Source organism: Dipodomys merriami, unplaced genomic scaffold (assembly GCF_024711535.1).
Source record: "Dipodomys merriami isolate MVZ:Mamm:240054 unplaced genomic scaffold, mDipMer1.0.p SCAF_81, whole genome shotgun sequence".
NCBI lineage: Eukaryota > Metazoa > Chordata > Mammalia > Rodentia > Heteromyidae > Dipodomys > Dipodomys merriami.
In genome coordinates, this window is record NW_027206413.1 from 1601786 (window position 1) to 1625334 (window position 23549).

Here is a 23549-nt window from a genome sequence, read left to right on the forward strand (position 1 = left end):
AGATTTTACAGTAGCCCTAACAGCTATAGCCTCTAGAAATTTCATTTTTTAAATGGTGAGGGACCAAGAAATGGCGGCTCATATTTGTCAGACTGGCTACCTAGGAGGTGAAGGCCTGGAGGGTCTAGATGTAAGACCAGCCCAGACAGAAAAGTCTGTGAGATTCCATTTCCAGTTAAACAACAGAATGCTGGGATGGACGTAGCTCAAGACAAAGCTGAGTGAGGAAAGCACAAAGCTCTGAGATAAAGCCCTGGGACCAGCACACGCACACACATACACGCGCACAAAGTATAGAGATGGATTATCCATTTATAAAGTTGTATTATCCATTTAAAGTTTTAGTTATTTGTGCTATTGATGTGAACTACCACTGTTTTACTTTTTAGACAGATATTTAAAAATAAATATGTACCTGAAATATTCTCTCAATTAGTGTTTAAGTTATATCATATTACTTATATAATATTGATTATGTCCACATAGTAAATTATTAATATAACAAAAAGTGAATCAATGCAATTATCAGAGGGACAACAGAGAGGCTATATGGTTACATAGATTGCTGATTTTTCTTACTAATAATTCTTGAGAGTTTTTCTATATTTTTGATGCATCGCTATCCCTTTTATCAGTCATGTTTGCAAGAATTTTCTTTTTTAGTGGCTTGCCTTTTAATTCCCTTATCCTATGAAGAGCATAGTTTTTAATTTTGATAAGTCCAGCATAAAAATGATTTTAATTTAGCAGAGTATTAAAAGCTTTCCTTTGTAATCTAAAACTGTCTTTATGCTTCTGCCAATCCTCACATACATTTTATGTCCTGATTCCTCAATAAATCCCTTTATTGTTAAACTCCTCTATTGTTAAACACCCGTTCATTAGCTTTTCTACATCCTAGATGGTCATTCCCTTTCTCTCTTCTTTTCTTCCCTTTTTTCTCTCCCTCCCTCCCTCCCTCCCTCCCTCCCTTCCTTCCTTTGTTTGCTTCTTTTCTTCTACATAGGTTAATGCCTTCTTCCATATTGTATCCAGAGTACTTTTGTGCATTGAATTTTTATCAGATTGTCTATTTTCAATCACATAGTACATTCATTGTCCTACTTGTTCATTCTTACTAGAATAAGGGACCCTTAAAGGCCAAGATGAGCTTGTGTTTGATCTTGTTCAAGGTCTGGTAGATAGTGGGTGGTGTTAATTATTACATTATTTTCAAGGATCAAATATCATTTGTCTTTCAGTTGATGAAGCCAGATACGGGAAGGAAGGGATCAAGGAGATATTCCCCTCAAAAATTTGATCTCAGAAAACTTTACAGATTGAAATAAAACATAAAATTAATTCATCATTACAGAGAGCATAGATATTCATTAAGTAAATACAAAGGAAAGTAATTATTTGTAATCTTTTGTATCTTATTTTGTAATAGAACCTCAGTGCATTTTATCATTTTACATAGGTAGAAATGGATATTGTTGAAAAACTGGTAAAAATGATACCGTGTGAGCATGAAGATCTCCTGAATATCACCCTCCGGCTTTTACTCAACCTGTCCTTCGACACAGGACTGAGGAATAAGATGGTACAAGTTGGACTTCTTCCAAAGCTCACTGCACTCCTAGGTATGCTTTTGGAAAATTAATGACAATGAAATTTCATTGGAAAATTAAGATCTGTGTTCAAAAGCCTTCCGAACAAAAAAGTCTTCTGGGCCAAGTATGGTGGCACACATATAATACCAGGAGGTAGAAATAGGAGAGTTGTGCTTCAAGAGTAGTCCAGACCAAAGCTAGCAAGACCCTATCTCAAGATCAGCCAGAAATGGTTGACACATCCATAATCCCAGTTGCTTGGGTAAAGTAAGAGGATGGCAGTCTTTGTACCTTGTAAAATCATGCGGCTCATCTGCAAAGCAACTAAAAGCAAAAGGATGTAGATGTGCCTTGAGTGTCCGAGTGCTTACCTAGCAAGTGTAAGACCAGTTTCAATCCCCATCACCCCCGTCTCCCAAAAATGATTTCTAGGAAATTACTCACATGATACTCACTTCATTATTTGTTAAAAAAGTAGTAAATCTGAGGATATAAGATATAATACCCAATACACAAATGGATTTTTTTCTAGAGCTCAATTTCCAGAGTCTATCTTATTAGAATGATGATAGTTTACTTTTAACCATATAACCTTGAACAGGTTACCCAAAGCATTTGTTATTTGGTTTTCTTATCTCCAAAATGATGTAATAATCACCTAAAACTTAGAGAGTTCATTTTAATATTAAAGTATTGCATACAAAGTGCTTAGAACAGAACCTTATAGGCATATAGTGTTTCCTTAAGTTTTAGCTATTGTCATTTTCTTTAATGTCATCATCATCTGGTACACTGTTTTTACCCTTTGGTGAGATTGTGATTCTCTGAAATGTCTTGGTGTGTGCTTGAATATAGTGGATGTCTCACCTTCATTCTTGTAATCTGGTAATGAGCTTGTCCTTCCATGAAGTCTAGACCTTATTTTCTCCAAGTCTGTGGCCACTGCTGCTGCTGCCACTTTACCACTAGATGGCACCACAAACCCAATTTTCTGGTGAATCCCCCCTTGGTGTATTGTCACTGTGTCTGCTCTAGGGGAAGCCCAAACTCCAGGTCTGAGCCTGGACAGTACAAGAGTCTGAAAAAAATAGGTGCTATGAGCCCCAGGCAGGCCCCTGGTGATTATCTGTGTTTGCGGCCTGCGCTGAGGTTCTTCTGATATTCTGTCACTTGGACTCGCCATGGAACGCTCAATCTTGAATTTTAAAGCAATTACTTGTTCCAATCTCTTCCTCCTTCCCTCAAGGACACAGTGATTCTCGGCTGTTTCGCCTAGGGAGGAGGGGTGTGATGAGGTTGGTGGTCTTTGGCCACCTACACTGCAGTGCTGAGAACTGAGGCTCTGGGCAGGACCAAAGCCCGGACTGGGATGGTTTGCCCACTGTTCTGGAGTCCCTGTGCCCAAGCCTGGGCAGGCAGCCCCAGGTCCAGCCCTCTGGAGTCCTCGGCCCCCTCGAGGTCCCAGGCATATTCAGACGCTCTGTCCATAGGCACTGGGTATAGTCATGGGCAATTTGGATGCACTGGTGTCACGCTCCACCAGGCTCCACCAGCTTGGCACTGAGATTCAAGGCAAAGTCCTTTGCTTATTACCTACCTGCCCCCTAGAAACTAGATTCTTCCTCTGTGCCACACTGCACAGAGTTGAGGAAGGGTTGTGAGGCAGCCCCTGGCCACCGGACCCATGGGGTCCAGAGGGTCCATCCAGGGGAACGGGTCTGGAGACGGGATGCAGAGTACAGGGTTTCAAGTTTAAGACCTGAACTTAATGGAAGCGTTCTTTTCATGCTGAGTTGGTTAGGGCTGGGGAGTATGACACAGGCAACTTTCCGTCCTGCCTTCCTCGTGCATCATTCTTTATTGTATGCTAAAAGCCATACCTGGTCCTTAACACTTGTGAGGGTGGTTCCATGTAGGAATAGCTGTTAAGATGACTGCTCTTGTGCACAGGGAGACGGTCATTGGAGGATCTTGCTCTACCACCGTCTTGGTTTGACTTTGGTAAGGAACCTAATCCCATACACAGGTCTCTGTCCCCAGGATATATTCACACACACCCCCAAACATGGATTATGTTTCTGAATTTGGGGAACATAACCAGTCGGTAGCACAGTCTTTAAAAATATATCTTTAGGGCTGGGAAGGTGGCTCAGTGGTAGAGCGCTTGCCTTGCATGCATGAGGCCCTGGGTTCGATTCCTCAGCACCACATAAGCAAAAAGAAAAAAAGCCGGAAGTGGCGCTGTGGCTCAAATGGTAGAGTGCTAGCCTTGAGCTGAAGAGCTGAGGGACAGCGCCCAGGCCCAGAGTTCAGGCCCACAACTGGACCCAAAAAATATATATATATATATCTTTATTTTTAATACATTTTTATGTTTATTTTTCAACTGATAAGATTTTTTTCCAGTACTGGGAATTGAATGAACCCAGGACTTCTCAACTGCTAGACAAACATTTTGCCATTAGAACTATGTCCCTAGCCTCTTTCAGAAACCTGAAATTTTTATTGAAAGCACCATAGCATTGTGATTAAAATCATGGGTTTTGTAAACAAATTGAAGTGCTATGTGTGTCTATCGTTCTTTATGATCATTTATTCACATTTGCAGTGGTGAGGATAATATACAAGTCTGTGAGCGAGTATTACTGTGTTCTAGAATTTTAAATGTCCACATGGCTCCAGAATCTTTAGAGCCCGTGAAGTCATAGCATGTATAACTGCTATATATTTTCCTTTGTTTTATTTTAAATTATTTATATACTATGTATGTTACATATATTAACATAATTTTAAAACAGTTTTCTGTTTTGACTCCAATTCTCTGGCCAGGACTCTTTTCCTGGGGCAGCAGTAGTGTGCATTGTCCTGCTCAGGCTCTTGCTCAGGGAATCCTCCTTTCTAAGCTGTATCCTCAAGTCTTTGCTCACATATTTCATACAAACATGCTATTGTTTCTTCCATCCTAAGAAACATTGTTCGTAATTCTCTCATCTTCCATCTATGATATCCTTTCTTTGCTCATCAGTTCCCAGTCACCGTGCTTCCTCTCCCCTTTGTACTCATTCTCACCTTTCTGTTCTCCCCATGTCTGCCTGTCTCCCTCTCCTCTCCTCTTCCTCCTTGCTCCTCTCATTTTCTTTCCCTACCCTCATTGTGCTTCACATTGCTAACCTCCACTTTGCTAAAGCCAGTGGTCAGTTCCCTGTACTCACATTGCTCAACCTATCAGCAGCATTTCCTACAATATCTTCCTCCCCTAACTTTATACATTTGTTTTCCTGGACACAGTACTTTTGTGGTTTACCTTTTCAGTGCTTAGACCTTTCACTTTCCTCTTCTGCTTCCCTCTCATCTCTCTAATCTACAGGCATAGAATGCACTTCAGGTTTTACTCCTAGAACTTTTCCCTCTATTTGTATTTATTGTCTTGGTGTCTTCCTCCATTCCATTTAAATACTCTGCCTATACTGGTAACTCCCAAGCAGAAACATAATCCCAGCTTCCTCTCTGATTTTCTTACTCAAACATTACCAGTTGGAAGCTTTATTAGCAGCTCAGATTTAGTAAATTTAAACATCAGTCTCCTGATCGCCACTCTACCTTTTCCTAATTCCAGTATTTTCAGTCTTCTTAGCTCAGTATATAGTAACATCATCTTTCTAGTTATCTAGACCAAAACTCAGGGCCAGGGGACAGGAAGAGCAGGCATTATTTTTGACTGCTGCCTTTCTTCCCAACTTACATGTGGTTTATTGGGTAATCTAGTCAAAGCTTGTCTGTAGACTATTACTGCTACTCCCTGGTCCCAGCCACCTTCCTGTTTCCTGATTTAATATTGTAGCATTCATCTGAGCTGCTCTTTGTGTTTATACCCTTGCCTCAGATTCTTCTTAACATGGCACACAGGTATCAAATTTAAGTTAAATCTCCATCCATCCTCTGGTGACTTCTCATAATGCTAGCCTGTCTCCTCACCACTGTAACACACCTTCAGGTGCTCTGGCCAAGGGAATATTGGCCTCACTGCTATTCCTTGAACGCAGCGGGTAACCCTGCTATTTCTACTGCCTAGATAGAATATGTATAGGCTTATTGCATTCTTTTGATGTGTTAGTAATGGGGCTTGAACTCAGGGCCAGGACACTGCCCCTTAGCCTTTTTTGCTCAAGGATGGTACTCTACCATTTGAGCTATATCTCTACTCTGGCTTTTTGGTGGTTAATTGGAGATAAGCATCTCGTGAACTTTTCTACATGGGCTGGCTTCAAGCCTCACTTCTCAGGTCTCAGTCTGCTGAGTAACTAGGATTACTGGCGTGGGCCGTCAGTGCCCGGCTCATCTCGAGTTTTTGTGTGGCCTTTTGCCTCATCTCTTTTGGTCTTTGATGTTTGCTAGGCTATTAAAAATGTAAACGTTAGGTCCTGATACTCATTTTACCATTTTCCTATTTCACTTTTCTCCATAGTACTTACTAAATAACGTATTTCATATAATTTTCTTTGCCCTACCCATGTACTAATACCTCTAACTACCACATCCCCTAAATTATAAGCTTCATACAAATAAAAGTTGAGTCTGTGTTTTTCATGTTTCTATTCTCAATGCCTAGAACAATACCAGGCATATTATAGGATCTTAGTATTTTATGGATGATTAGATAGGTGGATGGAAGAAAGGAATAAAGATCCAAAGAGCTGAGCTTGAGACTGCTTTACTCTTTTTTAACTGAGTGTGGTATTAGGTAAACCAATGGATGTTCACTGAATTTTTCATCTTATTACAGAAAATAAGGGAATAAAATAGAGAATTGCTCTGAGAATCAGATGAGAGAATTAGCAGGTATTGATTTTATATCTAAGACTCAAAAATGTTAGTCAAGGTAAAGAGGAAGAAAAGAAAGGAAAAGACTTAATAAAATGAATGGTTACTGAATGAGATATCCACATTGGACAAGAAGAGACCGAAACCTGATTCTCCATCAGAAGTAGTTAGAGAAGCACTGTTCACATAAATTAAAATGAGAGATTTAATCCTAGATTAGCAAACTGTTCCTGAAAAGTATCCGGAAGTCTGTAATATACAAATAGAATACAAATTGCCCTACCTTGCTACATCCCTTAGTTCATTTATAAGCAGAAATGAGAAGCTATTTAAAAAACGAGAAACTGAGGCCTCACATGCAGTGTTGCACTCCCATAACCCAGCCACCTGGGGAGTAACGGGATCCCAGCTCAAGGGCAGTTCTCAAAGCAGCGTTAGCCAAGCCCCTTCCACAGTGGACTCTGTGTGCTGGAATCCTAGTTGTATGGGCGCCAAACGTAAGAGGATTAAGCTCCCAGTCTTCCCCAGGCAAAACACCAGACCCTACAGTCGGGAAGGCAAAGAGACAGGAGGGGAACTTAAGAGTAGAGTGTCTGCCTCACAAACCCAAGGCCCTGGCCTCAAGCCCCAGAACTGGAGAAAAAAAAAAATTGAGGAGGTATTCTTCTTCTACAGACATTATTAAATTTTGATAGTTTTAATGACTGTATAGCTGTTAATCAAGGTTTATATATATTCGTTGACTACTTGGTTAACCTATTTGCAACTTAACAGAAAAGTGAACTAGCTCAGTAATCGTTTCCTCTGATCTCCAGAGCTACATTATTTGGTGATAATTAGATATTATACTGAACATTACTACTATTAAAATTTCAGCGATGGCATAAATCTTGACTCAAATTCCTATCTCTGTATGAATCTTCCCTTTTGTAGGTTTAAGAGTTGTAAGTTTGTGTTTATTTGCATGATTTGTTTTTGTAGAAGCGAATTTATTGGTTGTGTCAGAAAAGTTAAATTTTAGGGCTGGGATGTAGCTCAGTGGCAAAGTGCTTGCCTAGCAAGTGCAACATCCTGGGTTCGATCCCCAGTACCAAAAAAGAAAAGACAAAAAAAATACAGTTAAGAAAAGTTAAATTTTAGACTGAATGGCACATGTCAGGCCTGTTTTGCAATTTCAGGTGAATCATTTCCAAAGGACCCAGCTTTTTAGTAAGAATAACATGAGACCATATTGTCTTCATTGGACAACAAATTAGTTTGGTAGGGGTCCCTAATTGATAAATGTGTTCCTCTGTATTCCGTGGGTAGACCCAGAATTGGTTTTGAGGGTAAGAATGGCACCTTATTTCTTCTGTCTACATTACATTTGGTAATCTGGGTTTAAAGGCATTTTAGCAGGCTGGAAAGATTTCAGCTGCATCTAGGACTCAGTCCAGGTCAAGAGTCAAGAGCTAAGTGACAAATGTTTGACTTTTTCTGGTTTAGACAAGTCTGATTTCCCTTATTATGTGAGATCACCAGAGTAGATACTATAAGACTCCAAACTTTGATCTCATTGAAATTAAGGGTGATTTCCTTTGACAATTCTGTCATGTATCCTTAACACAAAATTGACAAAGTTAAGCTCTGAACACCTTTGAAATTCTCTCATCATGTTAAATTCGCATTTTCATTGCATTTTAATATAAGCTAATTTTTAATTTGTCACCAACATAAAAAGAAATAAACTATTTTGTGTGTGTAGCCTTTTCAGACTGTTAAAGCCTGTTCAACAGTGGTCAGAATAATGTTTTCTGAATAGAAGGCCTTCACATTTTTTTTGAAAGTATATTGCTTTTTATTGATGGTTTCTTTAAGAAACTTAAAGTACATTTTAAAAAATTAACTTGTTTGGCCTGTTTATTACAAAACTGTTATGGAATTTCACACATGTTTCATAACTCGGCTCCTCACAGACTACTGCGCTGTTTCTCAGTTTTAATAGGCCTCATTTATCCTATAAATAAACCTACATTTTCCTACCTGATCAAGTGAGCAAACAATAGGGGTCACATGTGGCAAACACTCTTAACAAAAAGCACATGTCTGGCTGTCAGGGTGAGGCAGAGTCATATCAAGATTGCTTGAAGTTATTAATGGCAGTAAAATTTATGCTTCCTCCTGTTTTCCCAATTAAATCAAAAAGCCTTTTTTTCTTAAGGTTCTTCTATCACCAGATGGTTCCAATACTGTTTGTGTGACTATTGCCTGCGGTGTCTCCATTTCTAGATAGTAAAAGTTGGCCATAGCACAGTAAGTCGGTGATTATGGGCCAGTAAGCGCGAAGGCAGTCATTGTTAATGGCTTTATTTCGGTCCTTGTCATTTGCATCACAATTCTGCATATTTTGTAGGGCTTGTTGTAAAAAACTTGTAATATTCTCTGAATATTAGCAAAAATTCCACAGACAAGGTGATATGTGAAGACTTGCTGAAAAGTAAACTATATAACTAGTCGAACACACTAAAGAAAGGATAAAATTCCCATCAAGAACTCTGGACAGTGGAACACTCATTTAGTTAACAGCTAATCCTATAAAGACCCGTTTAACTTAGTGGAAAATTCTCATTGTGTTAAATAACTGATGAAAAAAAATCACACAGCCCAAAGCTGCTGCTATGCTTTTTTCACACTGGTCAATTGTGACCTATATATTCTGTCATTTTTTTCCCCACTTAACTCTTGGTTAAAACCTGGTGACTATTGCCTGTTCACCATCCAGTATCATTTCAATCTTAAAAACTGGTGGGTCCAAATTTTAATTTAAACTAAAGCTAAACTAAAGTACGTATTATGTATTTTCACTCTATGAGGTGAGAAATAAGCATAAGATGTGTATTAAAGATGTCCTAGGACTGGGATGTAGTTCATGGTAGAATTCTCACCTAGCAGGCTGAGGCTTTCACTTCTATAACCAGCACATGGAAAAATAAATTAATAAAAGTGCTCTACGGAACTTAAACTTTCTTTTTTAAAGACGAAAGTTAAGTAATGAGTACCTACCTTCAGTAAGTAGCTATATTGAATAATTGTTGCAGTCATCTTTAAAAGTAGGAGTTTCAGCCTATGGCATTTTCATTATACTGTATTATGGATTGGGCTTTTAGGGCTGTAATGCCATATTCAACTTAAAGATGTGATTTTTTTTTGAAGCATCTTGTATTCATACAGGTTTTCCAGAATAATGTATTACCTTACTGCTGCTCTCTTCCAGTACAGGTGTGCTAATGTTTCCACTTCTCTCTACCTTTGCACGAAGCCTTTGTGACTTCAAAGGGACTACTTGCTTTGAATGAAGACATGGGGTGTAGAAGGGAATGAGAATCTAGCTAATAATGTGGCCCATAACTTGTGTTCTCACTCTGTTTTCACAAAGTGTTGGGCTGGGTCTGCTACAGACCGGAAATTTGGCTTTGAGTTCCTATGTTCAAAACTCATATTTCTGCTTGACTGAACTGTGAATGGAAAATCCCAAGTGTCTTACAAAATTAGAAGCTGATAGTGTTGAGACTAATCACTTCAGAGGTGAAAAAACTGAAGGCATTTTAAAACTCAAAACCCATCAGCATGTGCTTTGCCCTTTAATTGGCAGAAAATCAGTTGTGAGAACAGCCCAGAAAGCTGATTTTTTTCCCCCTCTCTGAGCTGCTCCAGCTGAATTACAGCTGTAAATTTCTTTAAAAAGAAAGGGGGGAGGGGCAATGTTTCTTATAAACTCTTGAATGTACTTTATAAGTGCAATAATTCCCACGAAATCAGTTACTGGAGTTAATGGCCAGTTTGTTAAGGTATTAACTACCTTCAGCTGGGAATGACCAATTTGGGGAGAATGGCTGCACAAATGCTAAGATAATTCAGTAACACTTTCAAATAATGATCCAGCTAATTAACGTCGAATTCCTGTGGAAATCCTATGGAAGTACTTATGACCTCTGTATTTAATAGCCAGTGAGTTCATCATGATTCATGTTTATTACCATAAATACCAAAGGAATTATAATGACTAGGCCTTTTTTTCCATCCTGCCCTTATTACTTGAACAGATTTGACTAATTCACCTCCAATCATTAAGAACCTCCTTTGAAAAAATTCAGTCTTTTCACTGCTCTGCTCAAAATCTACAGAGCCTTTGGTACCATGACAGAATAGCAGTTGTTAGCCTGATTATACTTGGGATGCCATTAGGGAATAATTGATGTCTGTAAGTCTTAAAGGAGCCCTTTTGAAATGTTGTCCATGAACAGGGTATAGAGGGCTGGATCATAGTTGATTAGCTCAAGTTCATGGTTTCTAGTCATGAATTCTTACAGGAAAATCATATCCTCCAAATCCGTATTTCTTGTAGGAATTTACTTAGGGTATGTAATTTTTTCCCCTTGAAGTTTACTTTTTTTCAAGAATTTAGATATCTTTTTCTCCCATTGAATGAAGAAAACTATTTATTAGTTTATAATAAAGGATAAGCTTTTCACTTTACTACCAGTTTAATCTCTCTAATGACTGTTTATTGCTATGTGATCCACAAATTAGCTTTTTAAGTAATAATACTAAATGTTTCCTGCCAGAAAGCCTTTGCTTTCTGTGCTCGGCTGGATTTTGAGCACAGAAGTAGATGAGATCAGGTTATCTCTAGGTATCTTACAATTCCATGTATTCACTTTTGCCCTTAAACGTTCTGTCCTTTGGTTGTAGCTTTCAGCTGTTACATGCCATCAAGCTATATGCTTCATTTATGATACGGTAAATAAGATTCTGTGATTTTTATACTATAGTCTTCATTCACGCATTGAAGATTCTTGGAAGTAAAACAATGTCTGTAGCAATAGAATACGAAGAAATCTAGAATCAGGAAAGTAATGGGAGTAACGAGAGATTTATAAAATACCCATTGTTTCTGAATGAAGAGGGAACTCCAGTTTGTATCTTTTTTCATTCATTTAATAAACACAGAAAGGGAGAAATTAATTTCATAGATATTTATATATCATTGCTTAAGTTCTGAGAAATTGACCCAGACAAATCCAGAAGACACATCAGCCACTTGAGTCAGATAGACTTCTAAATATAGTATTACAGTCCCTTAGATCGTCATCACCACCTTTCACAGCACTAGTTCTACTCTAGTTTGTTTCAGACAAGATATAAGGGGTAATACCTCTGCTCATCTAACTTTTATTTATCTGGGACATGCTGTTTAAGGTAAAGGAAGGACTGGGAATGTGTCTTAGTGGTAGAGTGTTTGCCTAGCATGCATGAAGCCCTGAGTTCGATTCCTCAGTACCATATAAACAGAAGAAGCCGGACGTGTAACACTATGGCTCAAGTGGTAGAGTGCTAGCCTTGAGCAAAAGCAGCTCAGGGACAGTACCAAGCCCTTTGTTCAAGCTCCAGGACTGGCAAAAAAAAAAAAAAAAAGGTAATCAAAGCATGGTAGGTAGCTTGTGAGTTTTGTCTTCCATGATCTCAGACTTCTCTCGTACCCTTTTGTCCACTTGGTAACCCATCAACTCTGCAGACACCACTGCCTCACTCCAGAGGTGAAAGGCAGTACTGTTAGTTCTGTCACAGAGAAGTACAGGAGGAGGAAAGATAATTTGTATGTGCAGGGCAAGGAAGGAGTTTATTTTCTTTTCTCAATTGCTTGCTATTTAAGGAGCTTATAACTATAAGAATCACAAAATGATGTCAATTCTTATGAAATACGGGTCAGAGTGGAGCCCTGCATATAAAATGACTCTAAATTCCACAATTGAGGAATCGTTGAGCGTTACAGGAAGATTAGTAGATAAAAAAGACAGGTGGTCTGTCACAGGCTATGAATATACCTCCCACTCTGCTGCCTCTCAAACCTACTTTATTTCTAGTTATAGCACCAGTCTTGGTAGAAAAACATGAAGTCCCTTATGTATCACGGTTCTACTGGTAAAACAGAAAAATACTGTTGTCAGCGTATATTTATTGAGTTGGTTTAGTTTGTGTCAGACACTAAGCTAATTGCTCTACCAGCATTCTCTTGCCTAATTCTTTCACAGACAACTCGAAGCACATAATTTCAACAGCATTAATGAAGGAGGACATTCATTAATCTTTAATTAACCACCAAAAAGCTGAAGTGGAGCTCAAGTAGTAGAGTACTAGCCTTGAGCAAAATAGTGCCCAAGTCGCAGCACAAGTGCCAAGAAAATAAGTAAATAAATCTGTGAATCTTTAGATCGTGCTAGTCTTTTTTTTTTATTGTGAAAATACTGTACAGAGGGGTTATAATTACATGGGCAAGATAATGAGTACATTTCTTATCAAGCATTGTAGCATCCTCCTTTGTTTCCACTTCCCATCCCTTCCCATCTTCCCCTCCACTCCCCAACCAATCCTCCTCCCCCGCCCCACCAAAGTTGTAAAGTTCATTTTCCACATAACATCTTGTACATCTCATTGTTGCAATGGGTCCACCTGTATCTCTAGTTAAAGGATTTGTTTTTCCCCTTCCCCTCCACAAATTATACTCACATCAAATACAGTGAAAGCAGGGGTTATACATACCGTGGGGGAGGGACATACAAAGCAACAAAGAAATCATCTTATAAATGTGTTAGAAACAATCGCATGAAAGAAAAAAACATTTGAATACGTATCTTAGGGTTCATTTCCCTAACATCAACTTATCTGACCTTTTCTGCTTGACTCAGACATATACTAGTTATTGCAAATAAAGGAAACTATGGGACCTATGTTTCTTTGGGCCTGGCTTACTTCACTTAATATAATTTTTTCCAAGTCTTTCCATTGTGCTAGTCTTAAAATATTAAGATCAGAAACATTTAATTTACCTCTACTTCATAATTTTTACATTTCATTTCCCTCCAAATACAGTTCTTACTTTCAAATCATTGGTATAAATATTATATTTTATATGAATATTAGCTTCATTTTTGCATTTTAAATATCTCCCAATCCTGGAGGTACCTGGTAGCTCCCTCTCAGATATGGAGGATCACAGTTTGAGTCCAGTCCAGCAAAAAATAAGGCTGGAGATGTGGCTCAAGTAGGAGAGCACCAGACTAGCAAACTTTAGGCCTTGGGTTCAACCCTTGTAACACACACACACACACACACACACACACACACACACACACACACACACACACACACACACACACACACACACACACACACACACACACACACACACACACACACACACACACACACACACACACACACACACACACACACACACACACACGTATTTCCTGAATACATTATATTCTTTATAGTTGAATTGGTGAACTTGCAGATTTTAGTGAAAATATCTTTTCATCTGAGAAATATATAAAATACTAATTATTGTATCTGAAGTTACTGTTTGTATTACTTATATAAGCAGTAGAAAATAGGTTTTAAAAGTACTTTATAAAGATGTATAAAGCCTAGATTAAAAATAATTTTTAAATAATTTTTATTGTAAGTGGTTACATAAATTTCACAATTTTACAGTGTTGTGAGATAATGATAGTTAAAGTCACAAACACATTTTAACCTTCACAAGGCAGATTGTCATTATCAGGGTCTATAATGTTTGTAAATTCTATGAGCTTTGACAATACAACTGTTTGGGTGCTATGTACATTTCTTTCCTTTCACTTAGTGTCAGCGGTTCCCTCTGTCCCGCTCGTTCCCTCCCTGCCATCGCTGCCCTTGAGTGGCTTAGCTCATTTTCATCCATGTCCAGTGCAGCTGATGGCCCTCTGCTGTATATTGTCCCATTTCCCTCCTCCTAGCTTCCCTCAGATGTGCACATTGATATACCATATATGTAGTCAAGAACATGGAGTCCTTTAGCAATTATACAACCAGATGAGTGGGGGTCCTTTGTTTCTCAAGTCTTGTTGACTTTGTTGTATCTCCTTGCAGTTTGGATTTAACATCCACATATCGGGGACACCATGTGCCATTTGTCTCTTAGCTCTTGGCTTACCTCACTCAAAATGATTGGTTCTACTTCCATCCATTTCCCTGTGAATGCCATTATTTTCTCCTTTCTAATGGCTGCATAATATTCCATTGTATATAGGTACCACAATTTTTGGATCCATTCATCTGTGGTGGGGCATCTGGGTGGTTTCCATATCTTGGCTATTGTGAACAATGCAGCAATAAACATGGAGGTGCATGTGTCCTTGTATCCTGGTTCCTGTTGCTCAGGGTAGAGGCCTAGGAGTGGTATGGCTGGGTCATGGGGGAGGTCTATATCTAGCTTTCTGAGATATCTCCAGACTATTTTCCAAAGTGGTTGTATAAGTATACATTCCCACAAGCAGTGCCGTAGGGTTCCTCTTTCTCCGCATCCCCTCCAGCATTTGTCCTTGGCTGACTTTAGGATGTGGGCCATTCTGACTGGGGTAAGGTGGTATCTCAGGGTTGTTTTTATTTGCATTTCTTTTATAGCCAGGGATAGCGAGCATTTCCTCATGTGTTTCTTTGCCGTTTTTATCTCTTCTGAGAAGTCTCTCTTTAGTTCCCTTGCCAATTTAGTGATTGGTTTGTTAGATTTGGGAGGGGTTAGTTTCTTGAGTTCCCCATATATAATGGATATTAGGCCCTTGTCTGATATATTGCTGGTATTTTTCCCAATTGCCTACCTGTCTTTCTACTTTGGTAGCTATGTCTTTAGCTGTGCAGAAACTTTTTATTTTCAGGTAGTCCCATTTGTAGAGTCTCTCTCCAATTTGTTGTGACTCTGGGACTTTGTTCAGGAAGGTCCTGCCTACTGTCTATCCTACTCTGTCCTGCAGCAGTTTCAGAGTTTCAGATTTGATGTTAAGATCTTTAATCCATTTTGAGTTGATGTTAGTGCATGGTGATAGGCTGGGGTCCACTGAGTCTTCTGCATGTGGCCGCCCAGTTTTCCCAGCACCAGTAGTTGAAGAGGATATGTTTCTTCCACTGCATGTCTTTGGCTCCTTTGTCAAATATCAGCTGGCTATGTGTATGTGATTTTATTTCTGGATCTTCTAATCTGTATCGGTCTTTGGGTCTGTTTTTGTGCCAGTACCATGCTGTCTTTGTTATTATGGCTCTATAGTAGAGCTTGAAATCCGGTATCGTGATCCCTCTCACGTTGTTTCTTTTGCCTAGAATTGTTTTGGCTATTCTAGGTTTTTAGCTGTTCCATATGAATTTTGGGATTGTTTTCTCTATTTCAGTAAAGAACATCATTGGGATTTTGATGGGAATTGCATTGAATATGTAGATCATTTTTGGCAGTATGGCCATTTTCACTATATTAAGTCTTCCTACCCAAGAACATGGAGGTCTTTCCATTTCCTGGTGTCCTCTATGATTTCTTTCCTTAGGTTTTTGTAGTTTTCACTAAATAGTTCCTTTACATCTTTGACTAGGCTAATTCCTAGATATTTTATTTTTAAAAATAATTATTTTTTAAAATGCACTGTACTACATATATCAGTCCCAAAAGACTGATAACATTTTATGTGAAAAATAGTTTGACGCTATGATATAAAAATATTTAAGATAATTACTATAGTATAACCCAATAAAGATGTTGGAAGCAGACAATCCTCTATTAAATCCCTACTCAATCATTTAAAAAGATATGAGGCAAGTATTTTTTTTTCCTTAAGTCTCATGATCCTCACCTGAAGAGATGTAAGATCTGTTTGACAGATTGCTTTGAAGATTCAGTGCCCTGAGTTCAGTTTAGTATGGCGCTTGCTGTGATAGGTGAATGCCTAATGATTAATATTGGCAACCGTTCCTTAAGTACCTACTTTGTATTAAGTGCTAGTCTCAAGGCGGGGAATAAGGTGGTAAATCAGAGCCCTGTTTTTTGGAACTTATATATCAAGTAATACATTTTATAGATCAGAGTTATCTAAGTACTTTGAATGCTATGTTAAAAATAATAGAAAAAATTTAAAAAATAGAATAAAATAAATATACTTACTATACTTGAAAAAAATAATAGATAGATCTCACATGTATCATTGTACCCTTTTCTTTTTTATTCTTAGGAAATGAAAACTACAAACAGATTGCAATGTGTGTACTTTACCATATAAGCATGGATGACCGCTTTAAATCTATGTTTGCATACACAGACTGCATACCACAGGTAACTAGTTTATAAGATCTATAAATGTTTTCACCCTCTTGTTAGACTTTTTTCCTTAAAAATTCTAATTAATATAAATTTGTATAAAAATATTTATAACATATCTAACTCTTGTCTAAAATAAGCTAAGTCTGGGTTCTGTCTCTAGCACTGAAAATTTTAAAAAAGACTGTCTAGAAATAAAAATAACTTTAATTAACCTAGGGATAATTAACATTTTGGTACCTTGGCCTCTCTCTGCTTAAAAGATAAAAATATATTGGGATTAGCCAGGTGCTGGTGGCTCACACCTGTAATCCTAGCTACTCCGGAGGCTAAGATCTGAGGATCATGGTTCAAAGCCAGCCCAGGCAGGAAAGACTGTGAGACTCCTATCTCCACTAAATCATCAGAAAACTGGAAGTGGCACTGTAGCTCACGTGGTAGAGCCCTCGCCTTGAACTAAAGAGCTGAGGGACAGCACCCAAGCACAGAGTTCAAGCCCCATGACCGACCAAAAAAAAAAAAATATATATATATATATACATATATATATGAATTATATTGTATATGTAATTTTATATGTTGCTTTATCACTTAATCATGGCATGTTTTCATATCACTGAACATTCTTTGAAAATGTTTATAGTTTAGCAAACAAAATAAATGAAAATATTATAAATATCATAATTGTAAATTCTCATCCACATCTATGAATGTTTCTTTAGTTTAAATTCCTAAAATTCAAATAAGCATCAAAATATGTGAACATTTGTGCCTTTGACAATTTAGGCCAAATGCTACAAAGGCATTCATTTATATTTCCAACTAGTACTTCACTTTTAACAGTAGCAGTTATTAATGTCTCTCTAAAATATAGGGGATCAATTTTTCTATGTACTTGCATTTTCATGGGTGTTTAGTGAAGTTGAACATGTTTCATGTGTTTATTTTCCATATTCTAGTATTATTTTCTATTAACATATTTTATCTATCAATATTTTAACATTGATAAAGGCAATATATAGCTAATTCTGTACTATGAATATTTCTCAAGTTAATAATTTACATTTTAATCTTGTATATAGTTAATTTTTTAGTGCTTCACATTCTCTAATGGAAAATGTTTCATCAAAATTCTTGTGGTTTTCGGGCTGGGAAGTTAGCTCAGTGATAGAGCGCTTGCCTTGAATGCAAGAGACCCTGTGTTTGATTGCTCAGCACCACACAAGCAGAAAAGGCCAGAAGTGGTATTGTGGCAGAAGTGGTAGAGCGCTAGCCGTGAGCTGAAGAACTGAGGGACAGCGCCCAGGCCCAGAGCTCAGGCCCACGACTGACAAAAAAAAAAATTCTTTTGGTTCAATAGCCCTGTTTTCAAGAAAGAATTTTCTTTGACTCTATTTTTTGATATACTTCTAATGTTAGGTTTACTTATGTTGAAGGAGATTACCAATTTTTTTTTCCCTGTGACCAGGGTTCAAACTTGTTATTACACATTTTTGTTCATTGGCTGCACTCTGCCACCTGAGCCAGGCCTCTAACACCCCAGTTTTTGTGGAGCCAGTTCTGGGGCTTGAACTCAGGGCCTAGGCACTGTCCTTAAGCATTTGTGCACAAGGCTAGTGCTTTACCACAGTGAACCACAGTGCTATTTCCCCAGTTTTTTTTCATAGACTGCTTCATAATGTTTGTGATTCTATGTATGTGGTTGTGCTCTTTGGGAATTTACATTCATGCAATCGTTATTGTGTCATTAACTATGAATAAATGAAGCTCTGGATATCATATTCAAAGCCCAGGTTGGGCCGCTTTTGATATTATATTATTTTTTATAAAATAGTTTTCTAATATAAGAAAAGTAAAATTATGATATGTATAATATATAGTAAAAATAATGCTATTAAAAAGCAATTCAGGAAAATATGACAGTCATACTAATGTTCTCATAATACTGTTACTGGGCAATTCCTTGTTATCCTAATATGAATTATGAAATGTAGGCTACATTGAGTATTTAAAACACAGTAAAAATAGATGATAATTTCTCTTTTCATTAGTCTTTTATTCATTCTAATTTAGTGGGACAGCGTTAAAATTGAATATGCTTCTTTGGAATTATTTTTTTTTACTTATATTTGAGAAACTGGTGAACTCTGAAGGACAGTTTCTTTGCCTTTTATATCAGGGGATAAACTAATTATGGCTGTAGAAAATAGACATCCTTCAAAGAATATACAGTACATCTTATCTAACAAGACAGGGTCCTTTATGGTGATAAAATGTGTCAGACTATAGCTCATGCACAGAGTAATCAAACCCTTTGTCAAACAAGTGTTCAGTAAAAGAGTAGCCATGTCAAAAAGAGATTACAGATGATTTACTACAGTCACACTCCACATGTTCTAAGGACTTTCTGCTTTGCAGATTCAAAGGGTGTTCCTTTTCCGATCTCATTTAGTGTCAGAATTTCATTGACTGCAGGATATGAATTGGAAAGCAGCCAAGAAAGAATAATATTCTTGGAGAGATTGATTCTTTCTATCCAGTTTAGTTTTGAAAAGAATAACATTAAATTTAAAGATGCAAATGAGGAAGAATATAAAACCTACAGCTTTCTCCTTTAGAATGTTTAGTATAAAAAATAAAATATTAAATTTATTTGAAGCCAGTAAATCAAAAACAAAAGCCTGTTTACCTTTTAGATGTTATCATTGTTTCTTTTTAAAAATTTTTGTGCAGTTTTTCTGTAGCTTTTTAAGAGCGATGTTACTGCATGGATTTTCTTGCCGTTTCTAATGTCATTCATATATGTCACTAGTGGGGTTTTCAGAACACTTATTATCTGTATTTTATTAGCAAAACTTCCCAACACTCATTCAAAGCTCAAGGTTTTTTAGGTGTTTATTTCTGTTTTTGTTTTCTTTTTAGAATGTAAGGTTTCATGGAAATCATGAGAGTGTATTCACCCTGTTATGTTATATGCATATTGAAGTTTTTTATTATGAGGCAATGTTTTGAGGAAAACAAATGATGTCCAGAATATATTTGCTTACAAAGCGCTATCCAACCTGTAACTTGTACTTTACAGTGCCCAGTTTTGACATGTTTAGGAAAACGTGACTTATTGTTAACCCAGTACCAAGTTCATTGCAAAATAAAACAATGATAGAAAGCAAATTAGATATTAAATGACATTTTCAAGTTTCCTTCAGGAATTAAAAAGACATTCCTTTCAGAAATAATGTTGTAACTAGTGAGACTTGAATTTACCTGTGACAGCAAGCTGGTTAACTTACTTCCTAAAGAAAACCATATTAAGATTTGAATGGCTGTAAGATAAGGTCATATTTTTTTCTGTGTGAATTGTGTACCTTAATATTTGTTTAATAAAGATCTTCAAGTATTGTCCATGAATTTTCAAAAGAAAGCCTAAAAGAACCAAAGGTAGAAAAGCATTGGCCCAGTTATAATTCGTATTACTATAAATGATTATGAAAAGAGTGATTACATTCTTTAATTACATTAGATTCTATTGTGTGAATATATAATTATATATAATCTAATGTAGCTTATGTAACTGGCTGTGTGTAGTGCAAGTAACTGCACAAAAGTCAGGTACTCTTCATAAAATGTCAAGTCTTTCCTATTTTTGACCCATTCATGGTTCTATTTACTGTCTATATGAGTTTTATTGGATAAACCTATAATTAGATCAGCATTCACTTTCAGAATACTTAAGATCCAGAGTAGATGATTTTACATGCAACATTCCTCAGAAACTTTATTACTATATTGCTTTGCTTTCTTTTATAATTTAGTGCACCTAACTGCCCAATGTATTCTCATTTTCTTTGCCTATTTATCCCTATTATGCAAGATTTGAGGGCCATTTCATCTTCCTGATTCATACACAGTCTTAACGGGCTCATTGGGTAGATTGTTTCAAGTAAGCATATTTGGGATAACCAGGAGTTAATGGTTGTATTCTAATAATAGTTAAAAGTACACATTAACAGTTCATTGTTATTTAAACCTCTGAGATGCATGTTTTGTTTAAATAGGTGCAAATGCTATCCAGATGCTTATAAAAGTAGTTATTGGTAATAGGATGGCCAATCAAAGTACATGGCTAGGTAGTGATGTCATGATGTTATTTAATCTTTTACCCTAGAACAGAGTGCAAGAGTCTTCATAGTGATCCACATGTTTTTACCACAGTTGTCCTATTGGGCCCCTCTTTGATCTACATGCTTCTTTTCAGCTGAAGGCTGGTAAACGTCCTTTCTGACAGCCCCCTTTGCTCTTGCCTGCCATTATCTGCTGAAGTTCAGAAACCAGAGCATCACTTCAAACAAGAACGCTAGGGAGTAGCCAGTCAGAAGAGATTCCTGAGGCCTGCAGAGTTCTGGCATAATCATTCAAAGATGTTTGGGTAGAGGGTGGGGGTGGTAGAGGTGTATGTGCGTACAGAGAGCTGCAGGGGTTGGTCTCTGGTCACTGGTAAATAAGTGAAGTCAGGTGCCAGAGAGTCTAGACACAGTGGTTTCAGTCTTGGTCTTTGGTATCTGATACTCAATGTGGGACTGGTCTGATTGAACACTAGTGCTTCTTCATTGCACAGGCTAAAACCCTTTCAGGGCTTTCCTGTTAAATTACTAAAAGATGACAACAGACCGCTAAAACAGAACAAATCTAATTTTAATATTTCCTAGTTGCCAGTGATTACACTTACTTTTGAAGTACTCTGGGTAGCAATCAAATTGAAGACAATGTTGTTCTGTTGCTTGGAGTTTGAATTAAGCATTTTAAATTTGAATGCTTTCATTAATATTGAAGCATTTCTCTTATGAAAAACATTCCATATTATAATACATTCTGTTCATACTTAGTCCTAATTTATCTCTATTGTGAGGATGAAAGTTCAGTTAATTTTTAACACATGTACATTTTTTTAAATGTAGCTTCTGATTTTTTTCCACATGTAATTTGACATAAAAATTTATTTTTAATCCCTCACTTCTAAACAAATCACCTGTACCTCTGTTTTCAAGGGTAATTTTCCAAATTCCAAAGGCTAGTTTGAAATGCACACTTTGTATTAGTAATACATGTTTTGTGGGTTTATTTTCCATTTGTTTTGTTTTGTTTGTGATGATACTGGGGCTTGAACTCAGAACCAGAAAACTACCCTAGCTTTTTCACTGGAGGCTAAGCACTCTACCACTTGAGTGATACCTTCCAGCTTTTTGGTGATTAATTGGAAATGACAGTCTCACAGACTTTCCTGCCCAGGCTGGCTTTGAACCTCAATCTTCAGATCTCAGTCTCCTGAGTAGGTAGGATTACAGACATGAGCTTCTGCACCTATTTTGTGTATTTAAAACATCACTTCAATTTAATGAATTTTCATTATTAAAATGTTTCTCAATATTAGTAAAAATTCAGATGACATCTATAGTAAATTTTGCATTCTAGTATGAAAACATATTAAAGAATTATCACATTTTACTCATTTACTCATTATCAGGTTTTATACTGGCAATTTTATACACATGCCTATACATTTATTTGTCATATATATATATATATTACATGTATGATAGCAACATTTGATATATATATATATATATATATATATATATCCACTGAATTTTATATTTACTAGAGAATCTTTTTAGTCTAAAGCATTATTAAGTGTTATTACTCCCGTATAACATGGTGGTTAGGAGCTGCAGTGTTAGGAAAGGCATGCTATATGCCAAATCATTCTGCTGCTACTTCCAGCATATAGATCAGTGCTTTTGTAAGAATGATACCTAACAATGGAGTGATGTTTTTGACTCTGGTTTGTTTGTTCTAGCACATAGCAATGACTATTTTTGCATGTTGGTCATATATCCTTTTTGAAACTCAGAAGTTACCTGAAAGAGGTTGGGGGTGGCTCACGTCAGATAGCTAGCCTAGCAGCACATGGCCCTGACTTCAAGCCATGGTATGCCTCTCCCCCAGCCCCCACCCCGGCAAGAAAAGAGTGGATGGGATTAACACAATGAGCAGTCAAAACAAGATTTAACAGAATGAGGTCTAAAATAGCACTGTGTCTGATTCATGAAGCCATAGTTTATTCTAAAAACAAAGTATTGCCCCAAGATTAAATATGGAAATTTTTAATTTCCATATTTTATAAATCTTAGGAGTAGCTTCCATATCTAGTAGCAAATTGGACTTGGAGAAATATATCCTTACATAATATACACTTAGTTTGCTGATTTGCCTAAAATAGAAAACTCTCTTCTCCAAACCATCACAAGTTCTTTTTTTTTTTTTTTCGCAAATATTACTAATGAAAAGTCTAGATTATTGTCAGTTGGCATAGGTAACCAACTTTTTCCTAGCATTTTGTCTGCCTCTTCTCTGATCCTTTTCCCTTTATCACTGATTTTAATCTATACTGTCTTGCCTACAACTTCAGTTATCAGCCATATAAGACAATTCCTAATGTCCTTTCAGTCAAGACATAAATCCAGATGTACGATTGCAACTTCCTGCTGAATACCTGTACTTTCTAGACTGTCTTATGCAGCTTTAACTCAACACACATAAAATCAAAACTGGATTATCATTTAAGATTTGGTCCTAGACTGGTTTTATATTATTGGGGGATATGTACCATCATCCAAGTCATTGCTAGGTACAATTGAGAGGGGGCTGGGAAGGCAGCTCCGTGGTAGAGTGCTCGGTTGGCATGCATGAGGCCCTGGGTTTGATTTCCTCAATACCACTGAAGCAAAAAAAACTGGAAGTGACGCTGTGGCCTTGAGCTGAAGAGCTCAGGGACAGTGCCCAGGCCCAGAGTTCAGGCCCAGAGTTCTGGCCCATGAACAACAAAAAAAGATCTTGAGAGTCATCTTTGACTCCTTCTCCTACCTGAACCCCAATGTCTATTCAGCTATGAAGTCATATTTTATTTCTATCTCCTAATTAAA

General features: G+C 37.2%; 1 protein-coding gene across 4 annotated transcripts in view; it reads left to right on the forward strand.

The window, feature by feature from the left end:
• The window catches only part of LOC138819703 (kinesin-associated protein 3), a 118838-nt gene that overhangs the window by 35773 nt on the left and 59516 nt on the right, over positions 1 to 23549 (forward strand). For all 4 annotated transcript variants that reach the window (XM_070011212.1, XM_070011214.1, XM_070011213.1 and 1 more), the window contains exons 10-11: positions 1460 to 1622; positions 16484 to 16584. In XM_070011212.1, the coding sequence (XP_069867313.1) occupies positions 1460 to 1622; positions 16484 to 16584 (264 nt within the window). The remainder of the gene's footprint in view (positions 1 to 1459; positions 1623 to 16483; positions 16585 to 23549) is intronic.